This window comes from Falco cherrug, chromosome 2 (genome assembly GCF_023634085.1).
Source record: "Falco cherrug isolate bFalChe1 chromosome 2, bFalChe1.pri, whole genome shotgun sequence".
NCBI lineage: Eukaryota > Metazoa > Chordata > Aves > Falconiformes > Falconidae > Falco > Falco cherrug.
In genome coordinates, this window is record NC_073698.1 from 17,714,694 (window position 1) to 17,739,666 (window position 24,973).

Here is a 24,973-nt window from a genome sequence, read left to right on the forward strand (position 1 = left end):
ATCTGTAATTATCAAACATTAAGGGCATAGGACAATTCAATATGCAATTCCAGAATTCATACTGTGCACAGAAGCAGAAATTGCCATCTTCAATTATAGCAAATATCTCTTAAATGGTTTTGGATTATCAGATTTTTGGCGTGAACAAGATGTTTTCCTCAAACAGTCTTTTGGACAGAAAACCAGGTGGTAGTTCAGAATTTGCAAGCATAATTTAAGATGGTAGTGGAAGCAATGTTTATCTTCTCAATAAAAAAGGGTTTGATGTGTACAGGCTAATGCCAAAGGTACATTAGCTGAATCATTTGGCTTGTAAGTGAGCCTAGTACCAGTATGTAATTACTGTATAAAGGACTTTGATCTTACTTCATTATGATAGTGAATTTATATCATCCCAGGAATCCAAACAGTATTTTTATATTACCCTTTTTAGTGTTTTTTTATATAAATACAAGAATATCATTTTATGCTTTTACATTGGGTTTTGACACTATTGTAAAATTTATACTACACTTCTCTTACAGTGACATACAGGGCCTGCATCTTTCAAGATTTCATAAAATAAAAATGAGAGTTATTGTTAAAAATAATTCCTCACACTCGTTCACCTGTAATACTTGTTTTATCCAATTTTACTGAGGTATTTTCTTGTTAAAGTGAGGGTGCCCTCTGACAAATAATGCTTCTAAATATCATTGTAATTACCTCCTCTTGGTGTGGACCTGATCACCTGTGCTTATCATATGTGTAAAAGATTCTGCTCCAAAGTGCTGACACAGTAAGCTTAGCTGAGATATTAAGAACAGGCAATGAATGTTCTTTTTCTTCCTTCCATATAGCACTTCCAGTAGAATTCAATTCTGCAGGCAAAGCCAAGCTGTCTGAACCAAGACCAACATAATTTTATGTCCCCATGACATCTTGGAAACCTCACTTCTTATATTTGCACAGGGTTTATTAAATGAAAACTGCAATAACTAGGTTGGTGATTCCTAAAAATAAGGCAGATCCAGCTTGTTTCATGTTAACTCTAGAGATCAAACAGCAATGAAAACAGTTCTTTTTCATTTGCTTTTGCATTAAAATAAGCATGTATGTCTTTGAATTGACAGAGGGAGCAGAACTTCACTTTTGGAAAGAATAAAATTGTAATGAAATCTAAAAACCTTTCCCATGAAATGCAAAACTCTCATAATTCCTTTCATACATAAAGGGCTCAATTCAGCTGACTAAATATAGAAATCTAATGCTACTGGAGTGTTCATAAGGCATTCAAAACATCTACAAAAGAACTAACAGATAGTTACATGTGCCAAAATATGGGACTTAAGGGAGACCCACACATTTCTGACGGTTTGACAGAGGCCACACAAGATACCCCACAGCATCTAAAATAAAGACAAACACCTACATTTAGTCAATGAATCATGGCCAGAATGTCTTCTGCTTTATAAATAGACTGCTACAAGATGTTATTGTACATCATAATTTCAAACTGCTCACTATCTACTGGTAGTTCATCTGCTTTCTAACAATAAATAGCTCTGATTTGAGAAGAGTGGGACGTCTAAGGCCATTTGGTATAAACATTTGTCTTTTCCTAATTTAGATGTCTTCATCTCTCTTTTGAAATCACATGATTTATGTGATTTTTGTTTGGATAACTTTTGTATTGCCAGTGTGCTGTAACATCTGCTAAATAATAGGAGTCCTGTGTGTATAGCTTAGACCCCCCCCAGGACAGAGTTCCAATTATTATTAAAATCCATTAGTATCACCAGTCCTCTGGGCCACGTAACATTTCCTTTTACACCATTTGTAAACCAACAACTTTAATTATAAATCAGGCTGTGTATCCTAAATTAGTTGCAACCTAATGACTGTCTGCAGTTCTTAGCTCAAAGGAAAAGGAAAGTGGCAGTAATTGATGTACTTTCAATATATAAGCATTTACAGTTCTCAAACACCTGCCAAGCAGTCAGTGTGCCAAATCATTGTCCATTTTTTTCCCAATTACAACACCTGGTCTAATCTCAAGTAGACTAAGATCTGTCCTGGCATCTCCTTTCAACTTATTTCCTGCCTTCTTCAAATACAGTATTTCTCAGCAGTGGTCTGCTGTTATTATTTAATAGTTACCAGAATTATCCCAAATTTATTCCTCTTTAACTACAGAATATGGGTAAGAGCTGAGATTGTCTTCAGTTTCATAAAGGAAACACAGATCTTCAACTTTGATAAAAGTACAGAGAACAAAATACTTTTATAGAATTATGCCCTTTGCACTACATGAGGGAACAGCCCTGCATGATATATTTAGGCATGAAGTGATTTGCTCTATATAAAGCAGCCTACAGCACACAGCTTTTCTGGTGGTGGCAAGCAAATGTCACCAAGAGCTAGAGCTCTATGAACCCTTGTACGAACAATGGATTCCACCTCCTCCTCAGTGTCTTGGGGATGCTGAATCCAGAAACATGATTTATCTCTCTGACAGGACAGGGCTGTGGGCCAGGATTCCACATAACTTATCCCCGGGGGATTCGGCAATCCTCACCACCTAACGGAAGATGCCCAGAAAGATACTCATTTAGAAATAACGTAGTCCTCACACCACTCTCAGAAGCAACACCAAGAGGACAAGCATTATTATCAACCTGCAAGTTAAGAATGCCTAACAAGAAAAATTGTTGCAATACATTTGAGTCCACATGGGGTGCTGACTTAGCAGCCACTGACGTCTGCTGTGCATTTCTAAGGAAAATAAGATAATTGTAGTAAGATTTTAGGAGCCAAATTTTTCTAACAGATGAAAAAGAATTCTGTTGTATAAATTGATTTCTTGAATAAAATAATGGAAAATATTTTTTCTGTATCTTAAGCAACGGGAATTCAGATAGGTGCAATTATTTCTCCAGGCCCCCTTCTTGAAACATCTACCTGATATAAGTGCATTTGTAACTTCAGGCTGTGCAACCAAGATGTTGCAAGTATTATTTATGCAGTATATATAGCATGGTGCTGCAGTATATACAATTTAGATATTGCAGTCTAATACACAAATAGGCTTTCAAAGACAACATTTCTTCCATGTTGTTAAAGACTGGGTGGGAACATCTGCTTTGCAAATTTTGCACAACAGATCTTTTTTTAGGGTATTTATGAATTTAGGTTACTTTTCATTAGTTTTACTGTCAAAGTTCTGACAGATTAGAGTTCCTCAGCAAGATGAAATAGGCTCCAAAGGAAATACTGGTGCCATTTAAAAGTAAACAGGTAACTCCCTTTTTTTTTTTTTTTTTTTTTTTGTGAAGGCCTGAAATAAAAGTGAAAAATAGTTCATGTCCAAAAAAGCTACAATAATTGTGTGCAGTGTTTGGAAAAAGTATTTGGAGGAGGTGAAGGTGAAGGTAAAATTTTTATCTAGTTTGTGCATTTGGGATGTGAGAAACATCATGTGATATATCAAGTACACAGTGGGGTTGAAAAATGAAAACTGAGCATTTCTTTATCACTTCATAAAGCTCAGTAATATTGACCTGCCCAAAAGATATGCAGGAGACAGGTCATGAAGGCTTTACATCCCAAAATAAATTCTTTACAGAAGGATTTACGAACTAACAAAAATAGTTTTCATCCATATTTTCCTGTTGCCAGAGTTTTGATTTGCAACTACCTGGAATTCTTCAGCTTTATTCTGACTAGCTGCAATTCAGTTAAAATGCACACTCTAATCTTACTTGAAATCAAACTATTTTAAATGATGGGGACAGAAGCAGTCCCAAACAAGATTTATCTGTCGTTGCTCAAAATGCTGAATGTACAAATAGTATGAAAGCATCTTTGCTTTAAGAAGGTTAAAATCTGAATAGCATGACATATGTTTTAAAGTATTTTAAAAAACCTTGTTATCTCCATTATACAGATGGGAAACTGAGGCACAGAAAGAATAAAAACTCACCCAAGGTTAAACAAGAAATCTCTTCAGATATAATCTTTCTCTCTAACATACCTCAGCATAAATTTGTAGTCACCTGATAAAGAAATGTGGTAGTCATTCACATAATATACTTCATCATAGGAATATTTTCCTTATAATTATTTCTAAAATAAATTCAAACTAACACCACCAATCTGCTCTGAACACAGCTTAGCTAGCCAGCTGTGTCCTGTCAACAGGATAAAACATACCAGCACTTATTCTTTGAAACATTTTATTTCCAGCTAGGAACCTTATAAAGGCTCTCTTTAGAAGCTAGGATTTCTTTTTCGATTTTTCCAACTTCCAATATACTGTCACTTGTTTGTCCTTTGGATGATAGGACCAGGGAAGTGATTGTCCCCCTGTATTCACCACTGGTGAGGCTGCACCTCAAATACTGGGTCCAGTTTTGGGCCCCTCACTACAAGAAAGACATCGAGGTGGTAGAGGATGTCCAAAGAAGGGCAATGAAGCTGCTGAAGGGTCTGGAGAACAAGTGTTGTGTGGAACAACCGAGGGAACTGGAGTGTTTAGCCTGGAGAAAAGGAGGCTCAGGGGATCTTATCACTTTCTACAGCTACCTGAAAGGCAGGTGTAGCAAGGTAGGATGTTGGTCTCTTTTCCCAAGTTACAAGTCATAGGACAAGAGGAAACAGCCTCAAATTGTGCCAGGGAAGGTTTAGATTAGATATTAGGAAACATTTATTCACCAAAGGGGCTGTCAAGCATTGGGAGAGGCTGCCCAGGGAAGTGGTTGAATCACCATCCCTGAGGGTATTTAAAAGACGTGTAAATGTGGTGCTTAGGGACATGGTTCAGTGGTGGACTTGGCAATGCTGGGTTAATGGTTGGGCTCAATGATCTTAAAGGTCTTTTCCAACCTGAATGATTCTATGACTCTATATGCTTATGAAGGACACTTTAAAAGTATGCATGCACCTATTAAAGAAATCAGTCTGTCATAAAGCTCTCTGGACTATTTTGGTAAGGATACCAAATTAAATTAAACATTCCAGTCTCAGAAGCTGTCACCGCAAAGGAAAGCTTGCCATTGATCTGGTGTCAGACACGGTTTACAGTATGTGAGCGTGACGGATGTGGCTCCCTTAATTACAGTGGATTAAAGCAGGAAGAGTTCTATTGATGTCTGGCAGGAACAACTCAGTGAGGAGATAAGACAATCAGGTCCTTCCACTACAGAAATATTGTGTCACACTTTAGTGATGACTTCACAGGAGGAAAATTCCAGTATTCATACGTGATAGATCACATGCATCGAGCTGAACATACAGCTTGCAGTCAGCACTTTCCTGTGAGCAGTGCAAGGACCAGGACCACAGTGCAAGGCACCTGCTCACAGTCTTCCAAGCTGACTAATGATCTCAGAATTTGCTGTCTTCTGATGAGTAAGAAATGCCAAATGACTATTTTAGAGGCAGTTAGGGGCAGTTAGCAGAGGGCAGTTAGGAGAGGTAATTCATGTCGGCATTATCTAAGGTAAGAGAGCAGGAAGTTGCTTCCAAGCACCTTTAAAAAAACACTTTCTTCCAGCCCTAGACAGCAAGCCCCTGTTACCATTCATGTAAATAAACTGAAAACCAGATTTGGTTCAACAGTTTCTCTAGCCTCCATCACAGTCAGATTCATTCTTGTCTCTTGTCTCAGCAATGCCAATTGCTTTAGGTACATACCCCAGTGATTATGGCCTTCTTGCATAGAAGCAGCTCTCACTAACCCTTATTCAACCAGAAAAATAACTGCATATGTGAGAATTAATTACACAGACTCCACTAATTATTTACCTGTTCCAGATAAGAAGGAAAGAACCTTTTAAATTATGTCAGTGTTTTGTTCATGTTGATTTTTTTTTGTTATGAACTTAAATTCATTCTTTAAAAGGTGAGTTTTTCCAAGAGTAAGTCTGTACAAACTTATTTTCAACAAATTCTATTTTAATAATTCCCCAAGACAGTAACATCTAGATGTTATCCCTATACTGTAAACCCAAGAGTTCAATCTGCCCCCAACACACATATACTGTAAGGGTATCACTGAATAAACAGGCTGCACATTACTCAGCCATGCTAAGGGACCAGGACTAACATAATAATTTTAAAGCACTCTGAAGGTGAAAAAGTATTCATAATTATTTCTTAAAACACATACTTTGTGTCATGGTGAAATAAGTACTGAGTGTCTAAAATTTTAAAATTTTGTAATATTTATATGCATGTGATAACATGAAAATTCTTTGCTTTGCATGAGTCCTGGTTATCACTCATAACATTTGTTTCTGAGAGTTAGAATTCAATTATTTCAAAATGCAAACAACAAAAAACGGTAATACTGGACATATTTACAGTTTAATATGTTCTAAATTCTGTCCATGACCAAATGTGCAAAGTACCATCTCTTCCCAGCAACAGGTAAAGGCCCTCAGAACCTCCCTGACAGCACCTAGCATCTTGCAGAATAAGGCACCTGACACCAAAAACAGGCATTTTGAATGTCAGTGAAACACAATCATCTCTAAACTAAAACATGTTAGCTGTTTCACAGAATATACCAAATCTGTTTAATAGTTTGAGATAGAAAAGACAGAAATAAAATGCATATATACCTCCAAAAGGATTTTAAGTCAGCAGGATACAATAGTCCAGACCACAATGTGGGCAGACTATCACCTTACCATATTCCCCTGACATGGAAGGTAAAACACATCTGTAAATGTCACACAAGGTCAGATTTCAGTGTTGTGCCTCCTGCTGAAGAAAGTCTCTCTAACTGCATAATCCCATAAAAATGTCACAGGTGTATACTGTATATTACCTGCTGAAAGAAAACTTACTATGAACCATAATGCCATCTTTCATGCCTTCGACCTCAACTTCAGCAGCCTACCAAGACCTCAAATGGAAGAGCAAAGAGGGTTTCAGCATCACAAAAAGTACAGCCCCAAGTGTTGTGAGTGCTATACAAAAGTTCAGGGAAAAAAAAGCTCAGTACTCAACTAGCAAAAAAGCAAAACAGCTGCTTTACATTAGCTGGGCCAGAATCAGAGAGGCTTTCAAGCTGGGAGAGACCCCATAGGTTGCCTGGTCATGCAGGCCAGGTTGCTAATAGCTTTACCCAGCTTGGGTTAGAAACCTCCAAGGAGAGAGACTGCACACAGGTTGCTTCTCTGGGCAATCTGTCTCTGCCTGACTGTTCTGATGGGGAAAAATACCCAGTCTGAACATCTCCTGTTTCAACTTAGGCCCGCTGTCTCTTCCCCTCCCATGCTGCATCACTGTGAAGAGCCCAGCTCCCTCTCCTGGAGGACCTCCCCAGAGCTACTGGGGGCTGCTGTTAGGTCCTCTCAAAGCCATCACGGCTGCAGGCTGAACAAGCCCAGTTCCTTCCTCCAGCCTCTCCTCACAGGGCAGGTACACTAGCCCCTACCATCTTTGTGGCCTCAGCTGAACTCCCTCTGGTTTATCAACTTCTCTATGGCTTTGGGCTCCCAACATTGGATTCAGTAATCCAGATCTGGACTAACGAGTACTGAGTAGAGGGGGATCATGAGTCCTTTCAATATGTATCTCTGCTCCTGCTCATACAGCCCAGGCTGCCCTTGCCATCTTTGCTGCCAGGACTTGCCACTGGCCCATGTCCTGTTTGCTGGCCACCAGGACACCCAGGGCCTTTCCCACAGAGGAACAACTGCAACAACGCTTCATTTGCAAACTCCATGAAAGCAGTAGCTGGCAAATGACAGTGCTCCACAGTGGACACTGGATAGCAGCATGCACACAGACAACTACAACAGCTCAGCCACTGGGCTGCAGGTGGGTGAGCTGTGGTTACCTGACCTCAGGACTGAGCCCAAACACGCATAATACTGATAAACTCACATCAACCAACACGACCACATTGGTATTACTTTCTTATTAGCAGATGGCATAATTGTGTATAATTAATATATGAGAACACATCATGTCTGTCTTAGAATTTACTTGAAGAGTTATTGTCAGTTAGTATAGTCTTGGAAGTAGAGCTGTGTAACATCAGTTTTGCTACACTGCAAATGACTATCACAAATAATTCAGGAATTACTGCTTTGAAACAATTATCTTTATAACCAGTTACAACTTTTCTTCCTTACAGTCCCCTGTAAAGTGTAGACCAGTGCCCAGTAGTTAAAGCTCAGTCTGTAAAGTTTACTCTAAAATAAAAAATATGATCAGTTTCATAGAAGTGGAACAGTCAAAACAATGCCAGTCAAAAAATTAAGTTTAGGGTCAAGCTCTTCCCCTTTGTTTGATTTGTTTGGTTTTGACTTTTACTGTACATTTGTATTAGCAACATAGGTCTGACTGAAAAGCAGTAAACCTTACTAACAGCTAAGAAGAGAATAAGCTGGATAAATCATATGAATGGATGCAGACAGCTATCTAATTTGAGCACCTATTAAGCGTTCTTCAATAAGAATGTAAGTTTCCAGAATGTTTCATGTCTCAGGTGTATCCTGCTGTGTTTCCAGGCCCTCTGTCCACCAGTCCATAGACAATAAGACTATCTTTTGTTCTGTAGAACCCCTATAAAACCTCTTGATATAATTCCAACATCAAGGCCTGCACAGATGCAAGTCCATTTGGACTCAAAGCCTTTGCAACTTCCCTTAATCATTGGGTATTGCATAACATACCTCCACTGATTCCACCGAAAAATCAGACTAGATCATCTCAAAGGCACAAAATTTATGTAGAAAAGGAAACAAATGTAGTAACAGCACACTGATATGTAGCTGCCTACATCCTAAATTTCCTTTGTTGGAGCAAAAATTCCTTCATTCATTGTTGGTATTAGGATGGTCAATAAACTTTCCCTCCAACTAAAGGAAAAAAATTCCCTTGAAAAAATACATACCAAGTACATTAGCTGTACACTGGAGAATTCCTGAGACATCTTCAGTTTCTTCATTGCCAGAGCAGTCTGTATAGGAGCATCTGTTTGATATATTGTGAAAGTTCTCTGCATCCCTGTAACTACAGTAAAAAAAGTAAAAAAGTTATAGCATCTCCTTTTACAAACACAAAGTTGACACATCTTTCAGAAATGGTGGTAAAGTATGCCTTTAGCCTCCCTTGTCTCATCCTTCTTCTCGCCCTCCATCATCCCATTTCCATTTGTGCATTACCACACAGAGATGACACTGCATTAGTAGCCTGGGTATCTCAAGTATTGTATTAGAATCTGGAATATTATCTGTAATGAGAATGAAGACAGGAAAAAAAAGAGCTGAGGCATGAGAGAAGGGTATTGCACTTATCTGTCATGTATCATTCCAACTGAGGTGTTTTCTATAACGAAGTTGTACAGTAAACTCCAAGTAAGATGTTTATGAGGTAATGATGAGTATCTAATATGAAAAATAAATCTTCCAAATCACATTACATTAGCACTGCAAGTATAAAACCTGGCTTTCTCTGTGAATTATCTTCTGAAAAGATCTTAGCCAAAAGAAGGATGTCAAGCTGCAACTCACTGTGCTATCACAAATAAAGTTTATCTTACTGCTCGTTAAAGAAAAATTAAAAAGAATACCACCACTCATGAAAGGCACAGACTTATGGTCCAACCAGCAAAGAAAGCAGCTACCATCAAAATTTTTCTATTTGATTTAGATCTGGTGGATTATTTTTCCTTAATTCAACAGAAACAGAACAGAAGCTGAAACTGTTTAAAGCAAAGCTTCAGGCAGGTGATAATGAGGACAGAAGAGGGAACGCAAGTGAAGAAAATATTGCAGCACAGTGATAACGCACTTGGCAAAATATACAATTGATTTTGCTCAACGCACAGAGAAAAGCTTTTCTGATGAGTATTTTATTAACATTTTTATTATGCTTTCATACTTTGTACTTCAACAGTCATGAACAGCAGTTTTAAGGACTGGACTCTTTCTCGTTAATGTCTGCAAAATCTCAGCACGTGGGTTGCCAGCAACCGTGGAAAAGGACTAGAAAGACTTCAAAGCTGTGCATCAGATTACTCCGAACAGGGAACTGGATTATCCACATGGAATAAAGGCTCATATTACACAAGGAAAACCCGGTGCTATGGGCTGCCGGTACACTCTGCAGTGAGCTGCGTGGTCTGTACCACTTCCTGGGTCTCCAGCAATGCCAGGCCATGTGCTGGGCAGAAGGCCATGTCCTGACATGCTGTCCGAGCTGACCCAGAGCCCAACCTCACAGCCCAACCCCTCCGCCACACCAGGAGGCCAGGCCTCTTCAGCCAGTTTCACCAGCCCCCTGGATGACACCACAGCCACTCCTCACCTCTGATCTTGAGAGTCAACAAGGCTCGGTGCTGGTCCTGCACTTGGGTCCCAACAGCCCCACGCAGCGCTACAGGCCTGGCCTGGCAGAAAAGGACCTGGGGATGCTGGCTGACAGCCAGCTGTGTGCCCAGGTGGCCAAGAAGGCAAATAGCATCCTGGCTTGTATCAGAAATAGTGTGGCCAGCAGGACAAAGGAAATTATTGTCCCCCTGTACTGGGCACTGGTGAGGCCGCATCTCAAATCCTGGGTTCAGTTTTGGCCCTGTCACTGCAAGAAGGACACTGAAGTGCTGGAGCGTGTCCAGGGAAGGGCAACGGAGATGGTGAAGGGTCTGGAGCACAAGTCTGATGAGGAGCAGATGAGGGAACTGAGGGTATTTAGCCTGGAGAGGAGGAGGCTGAGGGGAGACCTTATCGCTCTCTACAGCTGCCTGAAAGGGGGGTGTGGGCAGGTGGGGGTCAGTCTCTTCTCCCAAGTAATCAGCAATAGGATGAGAGGAAATGGCCTCAAGTTGCACTAGAGGAGGTTTAAAATGGATATTAGCAAAAACATTTCTTCACCAAAAGGGTTGTCAAACATTGGAACAGGCTGCCCAGGGAAGAGGTTGAGTCACCCTCCCTGGAGGTATTTAAAAGTCGTGTAGATGTGGTGCTTAGGAATGTGGCTCAGGGGTGGACTTATTTGGCAGCGCTTGGTTAATGTTTGGACTTCATCTTAAAGGTCTTTTCCAACCTGAACAATTCTGTGATCCTATGATTCTCTCTTGACTGGGACAGGAGATTTGACAAACATTTATGTTGTATGGGGTGTCGGCGCCCCGGCCCTGGCCGTGGGGCTGCAGGGGCCACTGTGAGGCGCGGCTGGGGCTGCCCTGTGCCGGGCACAGCCGGTTCCCACCGGCGCCGGGGCCCCACCGCAGGGCATGGCCCTGCCCCGCAGCCAAGATGGCGGCACCTCTGGGAAAACAAAGAAGAGCAAAACACCTCATGAAGGTGTGAGGTGAGAGAGGAACTGAAAGGAACAGTCCTATGAACACTCAGGTCAGCAAAGAAGGAGGAGGAGGTGCTCCAGGTGTCAGAGCAGAGATTCCCCTGCAGCCCCTGGAGAAGATCATGGTGAAGCTGGTTGCCACCCTGCAGCCCATGGAGGATCACGGTTAGACAGATAGCCATCTGCAGCCCATGGAGAACCTCATGCCAGAGCAGGTGGATGTGCCCTGAAGGAAGCTGCAGCTTATGGAAGGCCTCTGCCAGAGGAGGGGAACGGCATGAGGATGATGGAGAAGCAGAGACAAGCTGTTACAGACTGACCACCACCCCCATGCCCCTGCGCCGCTCAGGGCAGGAGAACATAGAGGCATTAAGAGCATCTTTATCTCAACCCACAAGCTTTTTTCATCTTATTTTCTCCCCCTATCCTGTTGAGGGGGAGGGATAGAGCAGAGCAGCTGTGTAGGTGTCTGGCAGCTGGCCCAGGTCAACCCACAACAGTGTATACCAACAGTAAAGATCACAGGGCAGATCAAATATAGGACACCCACTAAAGACAGATTCTACTTTAATCAACTCATACTGATGTTCAAGAAGTGGAGTCAGTGTATCATAAGTCACAGGGATTACAGGTTTTCAAAGTGACCCGGTTTTAAAGAATGGTTTTGTCCATTAAAGAAAGTACATCTAAGCCACGTGTGGCCATAAATAAAAAGCCACATTGTTACTGCACACATGCTTTCCTCAAGGCACTGTATCATCCTCTGAAGTCTCCTAATGTGAGACTTCAAGCAATTTTTTCAGCAACTGAAAAAATTAGCAGCCAGAAGGCTTCTCCCCCCGCCTGCCCCGGTGGATGTCACAACTACCTGCCAAGACTGGCTCCCTCGCTGCCCTCAGGTGCCAGCCAGACTACTAATATTGCAGATATCACCCACCAAGCTAGGGCTCCTTCTGAATGTTAACCAAATGTTGAGAAACAGGCAAGGACAATTCCTTCCAGTGCACCGAGATTTGAAACTATGTCACAAATTCTAAAAAGACCCTCAACACAGCTTGAAAAAAATTTTCCTTACATCTGTGTAATTAAATTCAGAGGACGGCATTCTTCATTTGTCATATGGCATAGCCATTTAATAGCTATAGACATGCAGCCACTGTATTCCAACTTTGTTAGGAAAAGTAAGTTGTCTGTGACAGTAAAAAACCTGTGCAGGTAAAGATGATACTTGTGCAGGTAAGGAAAAGGTTGAAATTAGATTGTTTTAATCAATAGGGGAACGCCTTCAGTTTTCATGATGATAGTTGCTATTACTTTATATTTATTCCTCAGTCATCAATTCATTTTCTTAATGAACTCTTAGGAGGTGGCTTTCAGCCCTGCTTCTGCAAAGAACAGGAAGTATATAACAGTGTATGCATGCAACAAGCACTGATGCAGAATTTTGCAGAATTCGGACCTCAGGTCCAGCATAAATAACATTTCCAGCAGTCTCAGCCAGCACTGTGAAAAGAAAATTGGAATAGATCTTACACTTTTACAAAAAGATGCCCTATTCTCTTTATATAGGAAACATTACTGTTAATGGAGCAGTCATGCACTTATGGAACTGCATGGAAGAAGGACTGAACAGCAGTTTACCATAAACATCCATAGTATGTATAGATACTTCAGAGCATCTCTAAGAATTTGAAAGAAAAATTAAAAAGCTTGTCATGCAAGGCTGTGACTTGGGAAGCGTATAACAAAACATTACCATGCACCTTTCACTACCTCACATTAACACTTACCCAATAACTTGATGCTCAAAATACTGCAGTGTCCGTTGAAGAGTTTGCCGAATGGTCTGAGGCTATGGAAAAATAATAAAAAAAAATTGTAAAATTAGGGGAGTATAGTACAGTTTAATTAATAGACCTTTTCACACACTATGTTTCTCCAGTTTTATTCGTACTCATCTTCTACTTGCCAGATGCCCACTGCAATGACAGATAGGAAATATTATTCATTCGTTGTATGTTACTTCACCATTTAAATAGGTATGAATTTTACAATGTGACATAATACTGCTTACAAGACTAGTTGTGCATAACAAAGAAGCCAATTCACTATTAGCTTTCAAAAAATATCACCCACAATTATCTCATTCATTTTAAATAATTAATTTACAACAGCCTGTAAGAAAATGCTATTATTTTGTGATGAAAGTTACCATGAGGAAAAGGCTTTGGGTTTTTACTTTGTATGCTCCCTAGAGTACCTTATACAAAAGAATTTTACAAAGACACAGTTTATTTTGTCTTGCTTTCGTGACAAGCTATGACTCTTCAGTCATCTTTTTAAATTACCAGGAAACTCAAGTTCATCAAAAGAAAATCATTACATACTTCACATATTTCCATGCTATTTCATTTTAATAGGTGTTCACCAAACTAGGTATGTGCATATGTGTTTATTTCCATTATTAATACTACTACAATGTTCACCAAAATACATATGCATGTATAAATGTTTATTTGCCCTACTATACTGCTGCTGAGGCTGTTATTAGTTTGAGTTAATTCATGAGAGATCTTTGGACAGACAAAGCAAATGTGAAATCTGTGTCATTCTCTTTTGAATTTTCCAAGTCCCTTACGGCAAAACATCATTCTTCCAAACTGACAAGTTTCTATCAAATCTGAAGTTTTTCACCTGTCCATTTTGTCCTGGTGCCAGAATTCAGATAAAGGTACACAACTGGGATTTATAAGCCTGTATCAGAAGTACACAGGGATATTTTGATTAGACTTGCAGCAGTAGATAAATTTTAGAGATATGTGGTATTTCCCTATCTTTTGGAAAAGACGTGTAATTGTTTTGGAAAGTAATAGCTGAAATATCCCTTATTTAGAGGAATTTCGTTATAAAAACACCATCATCTTTGAAAGTCTCAGATTTTGCTTACTGCTGTACAGATTCAGCTGTTCAACAGCTGAGCTTTTTATCTACTTTTGCTCCTGAGTTTGCAGAAGGAGGTATCTGGTACATGTTTTGATGATGGCAGGAATGAAAAAGCATGTAACAGGCTGCACTAGCTTTGTAAAATTGTAAAAATTTATTTTTTAATACCAAATTGTATGAATATGTGTACCCTTTTGAGTTGAAATGTGTAGAAATGCAAGTGCTTAACAAATGCATAAGGGGGCTTATAAGAAAGATTAAGACAAACTTTTTAGCAGGGCCTCTAGCAATAGGGCAAGGGGTAATGGTTTTAAACTAAAAGAGGGTAGATTCAGACCAGATATAAGGAAGAAATTTTTTACAATGAGGGTGGTAAAACACTGGAACTGGTTGCCCAGGGAGATGGTAGATGTCCCATCCCTGAAAACGTTCAAAGTCAGGTTGGACATGGCTCTGAGCAACCCAATCTAACTGAAGATGTCCCTGCTCATGGCAGTGGGGTTGGACTAGATGACCTTTAGAAGTCCCTTTCAACCGAAACCATTCTATGATTTTGTGATTCTATGAACAAAAATAATCTCAAAATAAATGTAAACCTTGAAAGACAGGGGGGGGGTTGGCTAATTCTGTATCAGATAATTACTTGTCTTCTCTGTGGGAGCTAAGTTTCCTGTGCTAAAAGGCATTAAAAGTTACATGTTCTCTTGCAAAACACAATGGAAGCACCACATGAATGAAACCATCACATTATCAAAAAACTATCCCCTTCTCAGTGGTACGGCAGATGTTGAAGTCCTTAGACCTGACGGGCTAAATATATTTCATGGAATGCTCTCACAGAGATTCAGAAGCTCTCCTGTGCTGAGCAGGCAGAAAAATCCATTCTTTACACACAGAAGATATGTATTTTCCCACACTAGCAGCAAAGCAAAGCAAAATGGCTTTAAGCAAAGGGGTCCAGACAGCTGCCATCTCCCATCTCCATAAAGCATTTCCCTCAGCCCCAATCCATAGAAAAAGAATGTTCATAGCCCACCAGCAACTCCTCTGACATGAAATAGGGACTGGTAGAAATGTTTGATTGTTAAATTAAATCTCCCTTCTGGTTCTCCCGAAGTGCTTTTACAGCAAGCATATGGAAGGCAGCGATGCCGGGTACCGCAGCAGAGAGGAAGGAAAATAGCTTTTTGTCTTCTTAGGAGGTTTTGCAGCTTATGACACCTGAGCAATCCTCCATGGATTGTCTTTGCCTTTCTCATGGCTGATACACATATGTTGCACTCCTTAACCAGGGAAAAATCCTTTTGAATACCTCAAGATTTGACCATACAAGCAACCTCCAAATCCTGAGCTTATTTCATCAGTAGACCACCCTTCTCCTGCAGTGCTGAATGAAGAAAAAAAAAAAGCAGCCCATGTTTAACCCTCCTGAAAGTTAAATCAGCTGCCTATCTGTTGTCAGACTATTTTATACAATCCCATGAACTCATACCCCTTTTCACTGGCATTTCCTATCTCAGAAATTAAGTACAGACAAAAAATAGGATTTACAATTAAAACACTGGTCATAAACAGAGTTCTATGTAATGTGCTCCTAGCCAGTATGAAAACTGACCTGAGGAGTCACAAAGTCTTGCTTCATTTCTGACAAGAATTATTACGGCATGTCACTGTGCATGGTTAAAAAAACACTGTGCTCACCTTCTCAGTTTGCTGTATTTCATCACTGGTAAATGTCATTTTTCTATAGATGTAACCCTGTAACTTGATGAAGGCTGTGACTAAAGAAAACAGAGCTTTATGACACCTGCTTATAGCTGCCTATGAGGGTAGTTTGGCATACTACCTCTTCCACTATGGACTATGCACTGCCCATGAGAGAGAGAGAGTGGGCAGGAAAACTTTTCCACCTCTTTTCTTTATACAAGGGCAAAACTGGACCAAGACAAAATAGCCAAACCTTCTCCTAGCAGCATGACACACACCATTTCTCCAAGAAGAATAGTTCTGCCATTCAGAGAGATAAAAGACAGCCTATAACAATACACGTCCTTCACCGCAGTGTAAGTCTGTGCCATGTTGGTACCCAGTGACACTTAGTTACTGGAGAGGTTTTAAAGCTTCATGACCACTTAAAATGAAAGTTCTAATACAAATGTAAAATAGCAACAATTACCTAAACCCGTAAAAATTAACAATTAATTTTGACCATAATCAATGTTTGGTATAATATCCTATTACAAAAGGAATAGTCACATCGTTTCATGTTTCTAAGGGCAAATGACATTACAACATGTCAGTATTGCTAACTGTAAATTAATCCAAGAATTGTCATACCAGATCATATCCAAGCTCCATCTGGAATGATGACATACAAGGTAGAAGGGAACACTGAAGATATTCAGAGTGATCTCTTGCACGTCAAGGGCCACAGTACTTCCCTGAATTCACTCTAAACCCAGAGATCAGGCCATGGCTAACTCTGGTGTGTCAGAATAAATTCTAACATGTCACCAAACTAATGAATCATACAGGTTTGAAGGAATCTCTGGAGGTCTTCTAGTCCAGTCTCCCGCTCAAAGTAATTTGAGTTACAACTGGTTGCTCAGGTCCTTCTCCAGATAAATTTTGAGCATCTCCAAGATTGGTGATCCCACAACCTCTCTGAGTAACCTGTGCCAGTGTTTGAACACCTTCATGACGTTTTTTTTTATAGTGATTTGAAAATTCCCATCTTCCAGCTTTGTTGCCTGTCATCCTTCCACTGTGCACCCCTGTGAAAAGACTGGCTCCATCTTCTCTACACACCCTGATCAAGTAGCTATAGGCTGCAACAAGATACCCCCAAAGCTCTCTCTTAAAAGGTGAACAGATGCAGCTCCCCCAGCCTCTCCTCAGATGTCACATGCTCCATCCCCTCACCATGCTGGTAGTCCTCTGCTGGCTCTAGTATCAATCCCCAAGGGATATGCAGAGGCAACTGGTTACTAATTCAGCTTTGTGACTCTGATGGCCACCTTTTGAGTCCTTAGGTCCAGTCAATATTCCAGCCACCTTATCATTCACTTAGCAGTCCAGTTCTCACCAGTATGGCTTTAATGACACTATGGGACACCATGCCAAAGACTTTCCTAAAGTCTGGGTAGACAGCATCCCTTCATCCATCAAGCCAGTCATTATAGAGGTCAATCAGGTTGGTCAGGCACAATTCATTCTCAGTAAAGGGCATAGAAATGTGTAAAGGGTGTTAAAGGAATAAAGGGGTAAAATTTGTCCTGGCTGTTCCCAATCACTATCTCATCCTTTCCTGTGCTAAGAAAAGGCTTCCAAAAGGATTTGCTTCATAACCTTCCCAAGCTATTGAGGTCACACTGATTGGTCTGTAGTTCCCTGGATCCTCCTTGTCCTTCTTGATGCTGGATGTGATGTTTGCCTTTTTCCAGTCATGAAGTACCTCCCCTGATTGCCATGACTGGGGAGGCTTTCCTATCTCCATTCCTGCATGCTCAGGTAATGTCTCAATATCCCTCCAGAGCATCCCATCCCTGCTTCCAACTTCCATAGACACGTTTTTTTTGCATTTGAGCAAATGAACTGTTCCTGTGCTTTGAGGAGGGTGTCAAAGGGTTCATGAAGAACAACTAGCTTCTTGTGCCTGTTTACCTTACAGGCTAGTTGCCCATTGGATCCTGCCAAGAAGATCTATGAAGTCAAAATTTGCTCTCCTGAAGTATGAGGTTGTGATTCCACTTATTTGTGTTTCCCACTTCTTTCAGTATTTTGAACCCAAACATCTTCTAATCACTGCAGCCAGGGCTGCCCTCAACCTTTTCATACCTTCACCTAGTTCTTTGTTTGTGAGCAATAGCCCTAGCAGAGTATCCCCCCTTGTCAGCTCACTGATCACCTGCAATAAGAAATTGTCCTTAGCACGCTCCAAAAATCTCCTGTGTTGCTTGTGCTCAGATCTATTGCCCACCTAGTGGATTTTGGGTTGACTGAAGTCCCCCAATGAGTACAAAAGCCTACCATTTTGAGGCTTCGTCCAGCTGTCTAAAGGCCTCCTCTGCTTTCACTTCTTGACCAGCCAGTGTATAGAAGATGTACCACCACACCAACCCTGCTCATTCATCCTCTGCTCCTGACCCTCACACTCTGGGCCAGCTTGCTGTCAAAATGTAGCTGCCCATGCACTGCTGCCACCCCTTTGCATAGAGCATAGCTCCTGCTCCTCACCTTCCCAACCCATCCTTCCTAAAGAGTCTGTGTCCCATCTCCTGCAGCATTCCCATCCTGAGAGCCATTTTGCACAAGAATGTGTGCAACCCCACAGTAGGTCCAAGCTCTGTGGCAGCATGGAGATATCTAATGCCACCTGTTTGCTCCCCATGCTGCCTGCATTTGGGCACAGACACTTGGGGTGGGCTCCCAGTGATGCCACTTTCATGAAGTGAGCCCAAGAGCCTCTTCCATCTTGTTGTTCCCCTTATACTTCTTCAGAAGTTCCCCCTTCAGGGAATGAAAACCCTTCCCCAACAAGCATAGTTTAAAGCCCTTCTCAGAAACTTATGAAGCCTGTTAGCAAAGACACTCTCACCTCCTCAAAGAGTGCCCCATGCCCACAGAGATGAAAGCCCTGCCATCAACGCCAGCAACACAGCCATGGATTGCCTTACAAGATGTGTCTGCTCCAACCAGAGCCTTTCCCTCTCACCAGCAGGATCAAGGACACACCAGCTGGGCACCCACACCCTTTGCCTTTGCTCTCAGCCATGCAGTCACTCCCCATATACTCAAGGTCTCCCCTGGCAGCCTCATAGGTGCCCATGTGGATGAGCAGCAGAGGTCATAGTCAAGAGATAAACTATCTTTGGAGCCTCTTTGCAACACTATGTCCAAGCTCTTGGCAAGCAGCAAACCTCCTGAGACAGCAAGGCAGACTAGCAGATGAGTGCCTCTATCTCTTCAGGAGAGAGTTTCTGACACCTACCACCTTCCTTTTCTTGAAGCCTCCAAGGGTGGAGACTCAGCTGGCTCTGATGCCTCATCCCAAAGAAAGTCATCTCTTCCACCTTTTCCCAGGGCACTGTATCTGCTCTGTAACTGCTGAACCAAAGGAGGAGAAGAGACCTTAGTTTTGTTGTCCGAAGTAACAAACCTCCAGCCTCTTCCACCTCAGGAGTTTCCACCCTTGACCCTCAAGGGTTATCTCTATTTTTTCCTCCTTCCTTTCAACATGGGGCTCAGGTTCTTGGCTCTGCAAGGCCTCTGGAAAGACCTGTCCATCCTACTTGATGCATACAGTCTGCTCACTATCTACTACAGCTCTCCTACCTGGCACCTCACTGCTCTAACCAGAACACCCTGCTGTTGCACACCAGTGGGCAGCAATCCTGACCTGACAGTGGCAGCCCTACCATGACAGCCTCTCTGACTCTGCCACCTGCCACTGTTTGCAGGCTGCACTTGTAGATAAATCTGCCCTTCTTGCTAGACCTCACCCTGCTCTCCCAGTAGTAGAAAACTGGTTCAAGACCTGAAAGCTAGAGAAGTAAGAGCTCTTCAAAAGCACTTCTATGACCACCTGGAGAAAATCTTTATGAAGATATTTGTCTAAATTATCTTGAAGTATTCCAGGGTTGTTTTTGTTTGTTTTTTTTTAAATTCAGACAACTTCCTTTGAGAAAGGATTCCAGTCTAAACATTGTGTACAACATTCTTGTTTCCTGAGTTTAGTTTTCTCTTATTTTAACTTCATTGTCTCCAGTTTTGGAGACAAAGGGGAGATGATTTCCACTTTAATTGCATTAAAGAAATGCAATTAAATGTTAGAAATATCTTTCCTAAGGTAATCAAATGTAAGCTTTTCAATCTCTCAGAGGACACAGACTTTAGCCTATACCCTAGCCATTTTCTGTTGCCTCTGAAATGTCTTGCATTTGATTGCAACACCTTCGGAAATAAACAGTAGGGCTCATCTGCCCAAGTGTAAGCATGCAAAGTGATTAATTTTATCCTATAGCTGGCATCTAATACATGCCTGAGGACTCAGTCTTTGGAAATACCAATTTCTTTCATCTAGAAAAGATGCTGAGCGATTGCTTTTGTCTTTGAGATCTTTTAAATGTTTAAGTAAGCACAAACAAACACCACCCTGAGGTGACAGAACTGCACACAGTATCCCAGATGACTCAAAGTTTACATAAATGCAGTTTCAAATTCTCCGTCCCATTCCTTTTTCATCCTAAGCAAAACAGATAGAATTAGAGAAGAAAGGGACTACATGAAACAGGGAGGTCTAGCCAAGAGAGCAGCCAGGTACATAGACAGTTTCTCCTTAACCCTAACAAAGCCTCAAAGATTTTTCCTGGTAAAAGCTAAGTGGCTCCTAGCTGAGCCTCAAAAGCGCTTCAGCAGTGATGCTCTTAAAAACCTGAGTGCTTAACATTTTAAACATGGAAGTTGAAGCACTGAAGAGCATAATAGGCTCAGCTAGAAACCACTTTGCTTTTGAAAATTAGAATTTCTTCAAGGAAGTCAGTCAGGTCAGGGGGCTCCTCCAGACACTTGTGCCCTCGGGACCTGCAGTCTTTCCTAGAGGAATTTGAACTGCTGCATAGGGGAGAGGCAAGCTACTACCACAGATATCAGCCAAATCAGCACTTTGATGTTCAAAGTTCTACATGCTTCAAATTTGTATTGTTCCATCACTAACTCAGCAGATGTGTAAGACTTTAATTGCCAGCTTCACTGCTGGTGGTCATTCATTAATGAAAAAACATTTCTTTTTTCCTGTTTCAGAACCAATTTCAGTCAAGTCTTTGTGCATAGGTGATCACAGATCTCCAAGCACACATGAGCAGGTGTGCACCTGGCCCATCCAGAAGAAAACAAATGGCAAAACAGTCATTTTCACAACCAGTCTGTTTTTGTTTTTTTTTAATATTTACCCCATGATCATGAAAGCAGTGGAAAACTGTTCTTTCCCTGTCATCCTGGTCACCAAAACATTGTTAAAGAGGTCGTAAGCAAAGAATCAAGGCTCCAGCTAAAGATAAAACATTTATCAACATTCTCAAATGTCAAGAGTGGGGAGAGAAGCATTGAAATTGCTGCAACTAGGGAAAAGCAGAACTGAAAAAGAAAAGGAAGGCTCCTGTGGCATCTGACAATTCTCTAATGATGCAGAAAGGAGGATGGCTCCCTAGCAGGTCCTTGCAGGTCCTGCACAGCCAGGATCCCTCCCTGTCCCCTTCCCAATAGCTGAAGAATGGAATAAAAGGGCACAGACAGAAATCAGAAATGGAGAAGCAGAGCCCCAACATAAATGATCATTTGCAAATTAAAAAAATAATTTAAAAAAATCATCTTTGGGGGCTTAATAGTACTTTTGATAACATAATCAGGAAAAAATATTTTACTCTAGCTTCTGAACCTTTAGGGTGCACTCATTTTTATCTCTGCAACTGTAGAAGCTAAAAGTGTTTTTTTTTTCTTTATGAAAACCAGCTTCCTGATTCCAGAAGTTTGTGCTTTAGATAAAAGCACCAATGCCTGCAGACCTCCATGACTACCACCAGATCTGGTATCAAAAGAGGAAGATACGAGACCCCCAGATGCAGAGCGGGATGACTGACAGTTGGAGGCAAACCAAGCTGCCCTACAACAGCTCACAATGAGCAGGACAGGACCAGGCAAGGGTGCAGCACCTGAGCTCAGTACAACCTGGCACTTAAACCTGAGAGGGTTCTGCTTCTCAGTTCATGCAAACTGGAATACTCTTCACAATAAATACTTGTGCACATCAGAGGAAATGCCTAAATTTAATAAATAATACCAAGACTAATAATTTTACCCCTTACTATTTCATGTCAATAACAAAGCAAACACTCTGAAAAAATAAAGCAGAGCTAAATAATAATTAGAAATTATAACTCCTGCATCCCTAGCTACCTTTCAACTAGAAGAATCAGAGTCATTACGGATGGAAATTGCCTATTAGATCATCTGGACTAACTCCTTGACAGTGAAGGATACATATCTCAGGGTGCTATCTGTTACAGTACTGGCTGGGATCACTTTGTTCATCTTTGAATTTCAGCCATGTCTGGAATGGATAGAAGATCTGTGCTATGCTGCAGAAAGAATGTATTCAGTAGTTGAGAATATAATCGATCATCTACTGCTAATGCTACCTGTTCAACTTTTAATTCAACTCACATCTACTACATGAAATCATTGGTGACACTCTAGCAAACCAATAGGAAATAAAAGGCTTTACACATCAGTCCTTCTCAAGGAATTTCTTCTGCTGGTATAGAAAAAAAAAAAAAAACCCAACAAATTCCTCAGTATTACTGGACCTAATTTCCTATGCAAAGCTGCAAAGATGCTTATCCCTTTGAGACCCATAGACAAAACAGATTTTTTTTGTCTTCAATTTGAAACTTAGCTTAAGACTTAGCAAGCAGACACATCTAGAAAGAATTTGGATATGAGGTGGAACAATTTCTTTTACTCAAAGCATTTTATAATACCCTTTAACATTAGCACAAGGGCAAGAAGGAAGGAAAGGGCTTTTCTTTGTGTTAATATTGTAAGCTTCACCAGGAGTACACTGGACCGCTGCCGAAGTGGTAGCTATCTGCTCATGCAGTTGCAAACGAAGGACATTCACCCTCATTTTGATGTAGCCATGACAGCAGACTGCTCCTAGGGGCATATATTGATGATCATAACATTCCCTTCTACTTTACAACCTCCTTATTATTTGCACCTTGACACTCTGGCCAGGGGAGAGGAGATCAGTTTTGTGGGATTAACACTGATGCTGCCACACTCTGGTTTGTCGGCCAGCAGTTCAGACCTGCCTGTCTGCAGGCCTGTTCCCCAGCAGGAATATGCTCTCTGCTTCCAGGCAGCAAAGATGCCTGCAATGAATGAATGTTTCTGAGACACATATTTTTTCCAAGCACTGTAAGGAAGTCAAGATTTCAGCCTGGAACTACACAAACCTGAAGAAAGCAACTCTTACTAACTCAGTCTAAGCACTAAATGTCAAATACTCAAACTCACCTTAAGTAAAATTTCGTCAAGGTCAATAAAATGCTGCAGGCCCTCTGGCGCAGCTAAACTGATTTTTTTAGCATTTTATTTGCTGAGGCTAAATTCTCTTGCATGAGATGTTAAACTACCGAACAAGACAAACAAACAAAACCCACCTGATGATCATATTGATAACGTTTTCCAGAATGTTCCTGTTTAAGACACCACAGCTCTGTTCCACATTATGAAATAGCAGATTGTCTGGCCACAGACTGCTCGTCTGACCTTGTGTATAAAAGGCTTTTCTCTTTGTTACGTTGAAAGACACTGGGCAAAAGTCTGATTTTATTACACTTTTAAAAATTAAACCTGTTTGCCTGTTGCAATAAGAAATTAGGAGTTTCTCATGGGATGTGCCTTTCTTCACTATTTTCATGCTTTTTTTTCACACCCTCATTCCTGAGAAGGATGTTACTCATGTTAAGCTCATCCAGCCTGGGCTATTAAGTGAATAAGCTCATCCCACTGCTGATATGGGTGTCATTTGACACTACCTTACTTTATTCAGAAAGACAGGTAGAAGTTATTCCTACAACAGTACAGTTTAGATATACCTCATGGATTAATGGGAGTCATAAGGACCTCAGAATACTTGTGCAAAAGTTTTTCAAAACCTCATGTAAAAATCCATTTGTTACCTCTCCTGCTAGTGGCAACAAATTGCCATTGCTACTAAAAAGAGTAGTTACTCCATGAGAGTAAGTTGTAGGTTTATGATGGAGTCAGTTTCAATCTCAGCTGCTATATTGCAACTTCTCTGCCAAAACCCACCTCCGCTCACTGGAGGATTCACTTGCCATTAAGCAATTTGAAGTTACAGCAGATCGGTGACATAAGTAATAGCCTACACAGTAGCCTAAATGACTGTCCTTACGTTCACTTTTCTCCCACTGTCAGGAAAAAGGCTGTATTCAAAAAGACAATTCTTAAATTCAAACAATTTGGCAGCAGCCAGTAGCAGCTTCCTAACTTAAGTAGGAAAAAAATGTTCTTACTTTAATGTGTCTTCACCTGGACCTTTGAAGAATAGCAGAGTTAATTCTGAATGAACATTAAAGTATATCAGAAGTGATTTTCACTTAATAATGTTCATAGTTTAAGAGATGCATTACATAGGCTATATTACATAGGCTATTCAGAGAATGAAATCAAACGGAAATGTAAGTCAGTTTAATGCTGCGTCATGCTGTAATTCTACTTCTAGAAAGATCAGTACAGCGCTTGGGGGTACACAGTCTCCTCTGAATGCATGCCCGGTCATTCTCAGCTCCTTCAGGGTAGTCTAGGCCCCTTAGATGGGAGCAAAGTACTTGACTTTTCAAATCAGGGACAAATTATTTTATTTTTTTTTCTGATTTTGATTCTATTTTCAGCCTGGTATTGGATACAAGTCAAGACAGAACTGGAGCAAATGTGAAAATTGCTGCGAGGAACTGGAATTCAGTAAGATACTAAATGGCATTTTTAAAGAATAAAACTCTGTCCACTGGTGCCAGGATATCATTCCCATATAGCAGAGCTCTTAAAGGCAGAAAAATATATGTTGATAATGAATAGCATATAGTATCATCATCCCTAGTATAACTAATCAAAATTTCTGTCATTGTGGGTGTAAAAGTCATCCTTT

General features: G+C 40.8%; 1 protein-coding gene across 1 annotated transcript in view; it reads right to left on the reverse strand.

Moving 5' to 3' along the window:
• Nucleotides 1-24,973, reverse strand: part of GUCY1A2 (guanylate cyclase 1 soluble subunit alpha 2) — a 178,127-nt gene that overhangs the window by 148,448 nt on the left and 4,706 nt on the right. The window contains exons 2-3 of the mRNA XM_055701809.1: nt 13,089-13,150; nt 8,891-9,009 (exon numbers count right to left, since the gene is read on the reverse strand). Coding sequence (XP_055557784.1) covers nt 8,891-9,009; nt 13,089-13,150 — 181 coding nt within the window. The remainder of the gene's footprint in view (nt 1-8,890; nt 9,010-13,088; nt 13,151-24,973) is intronic.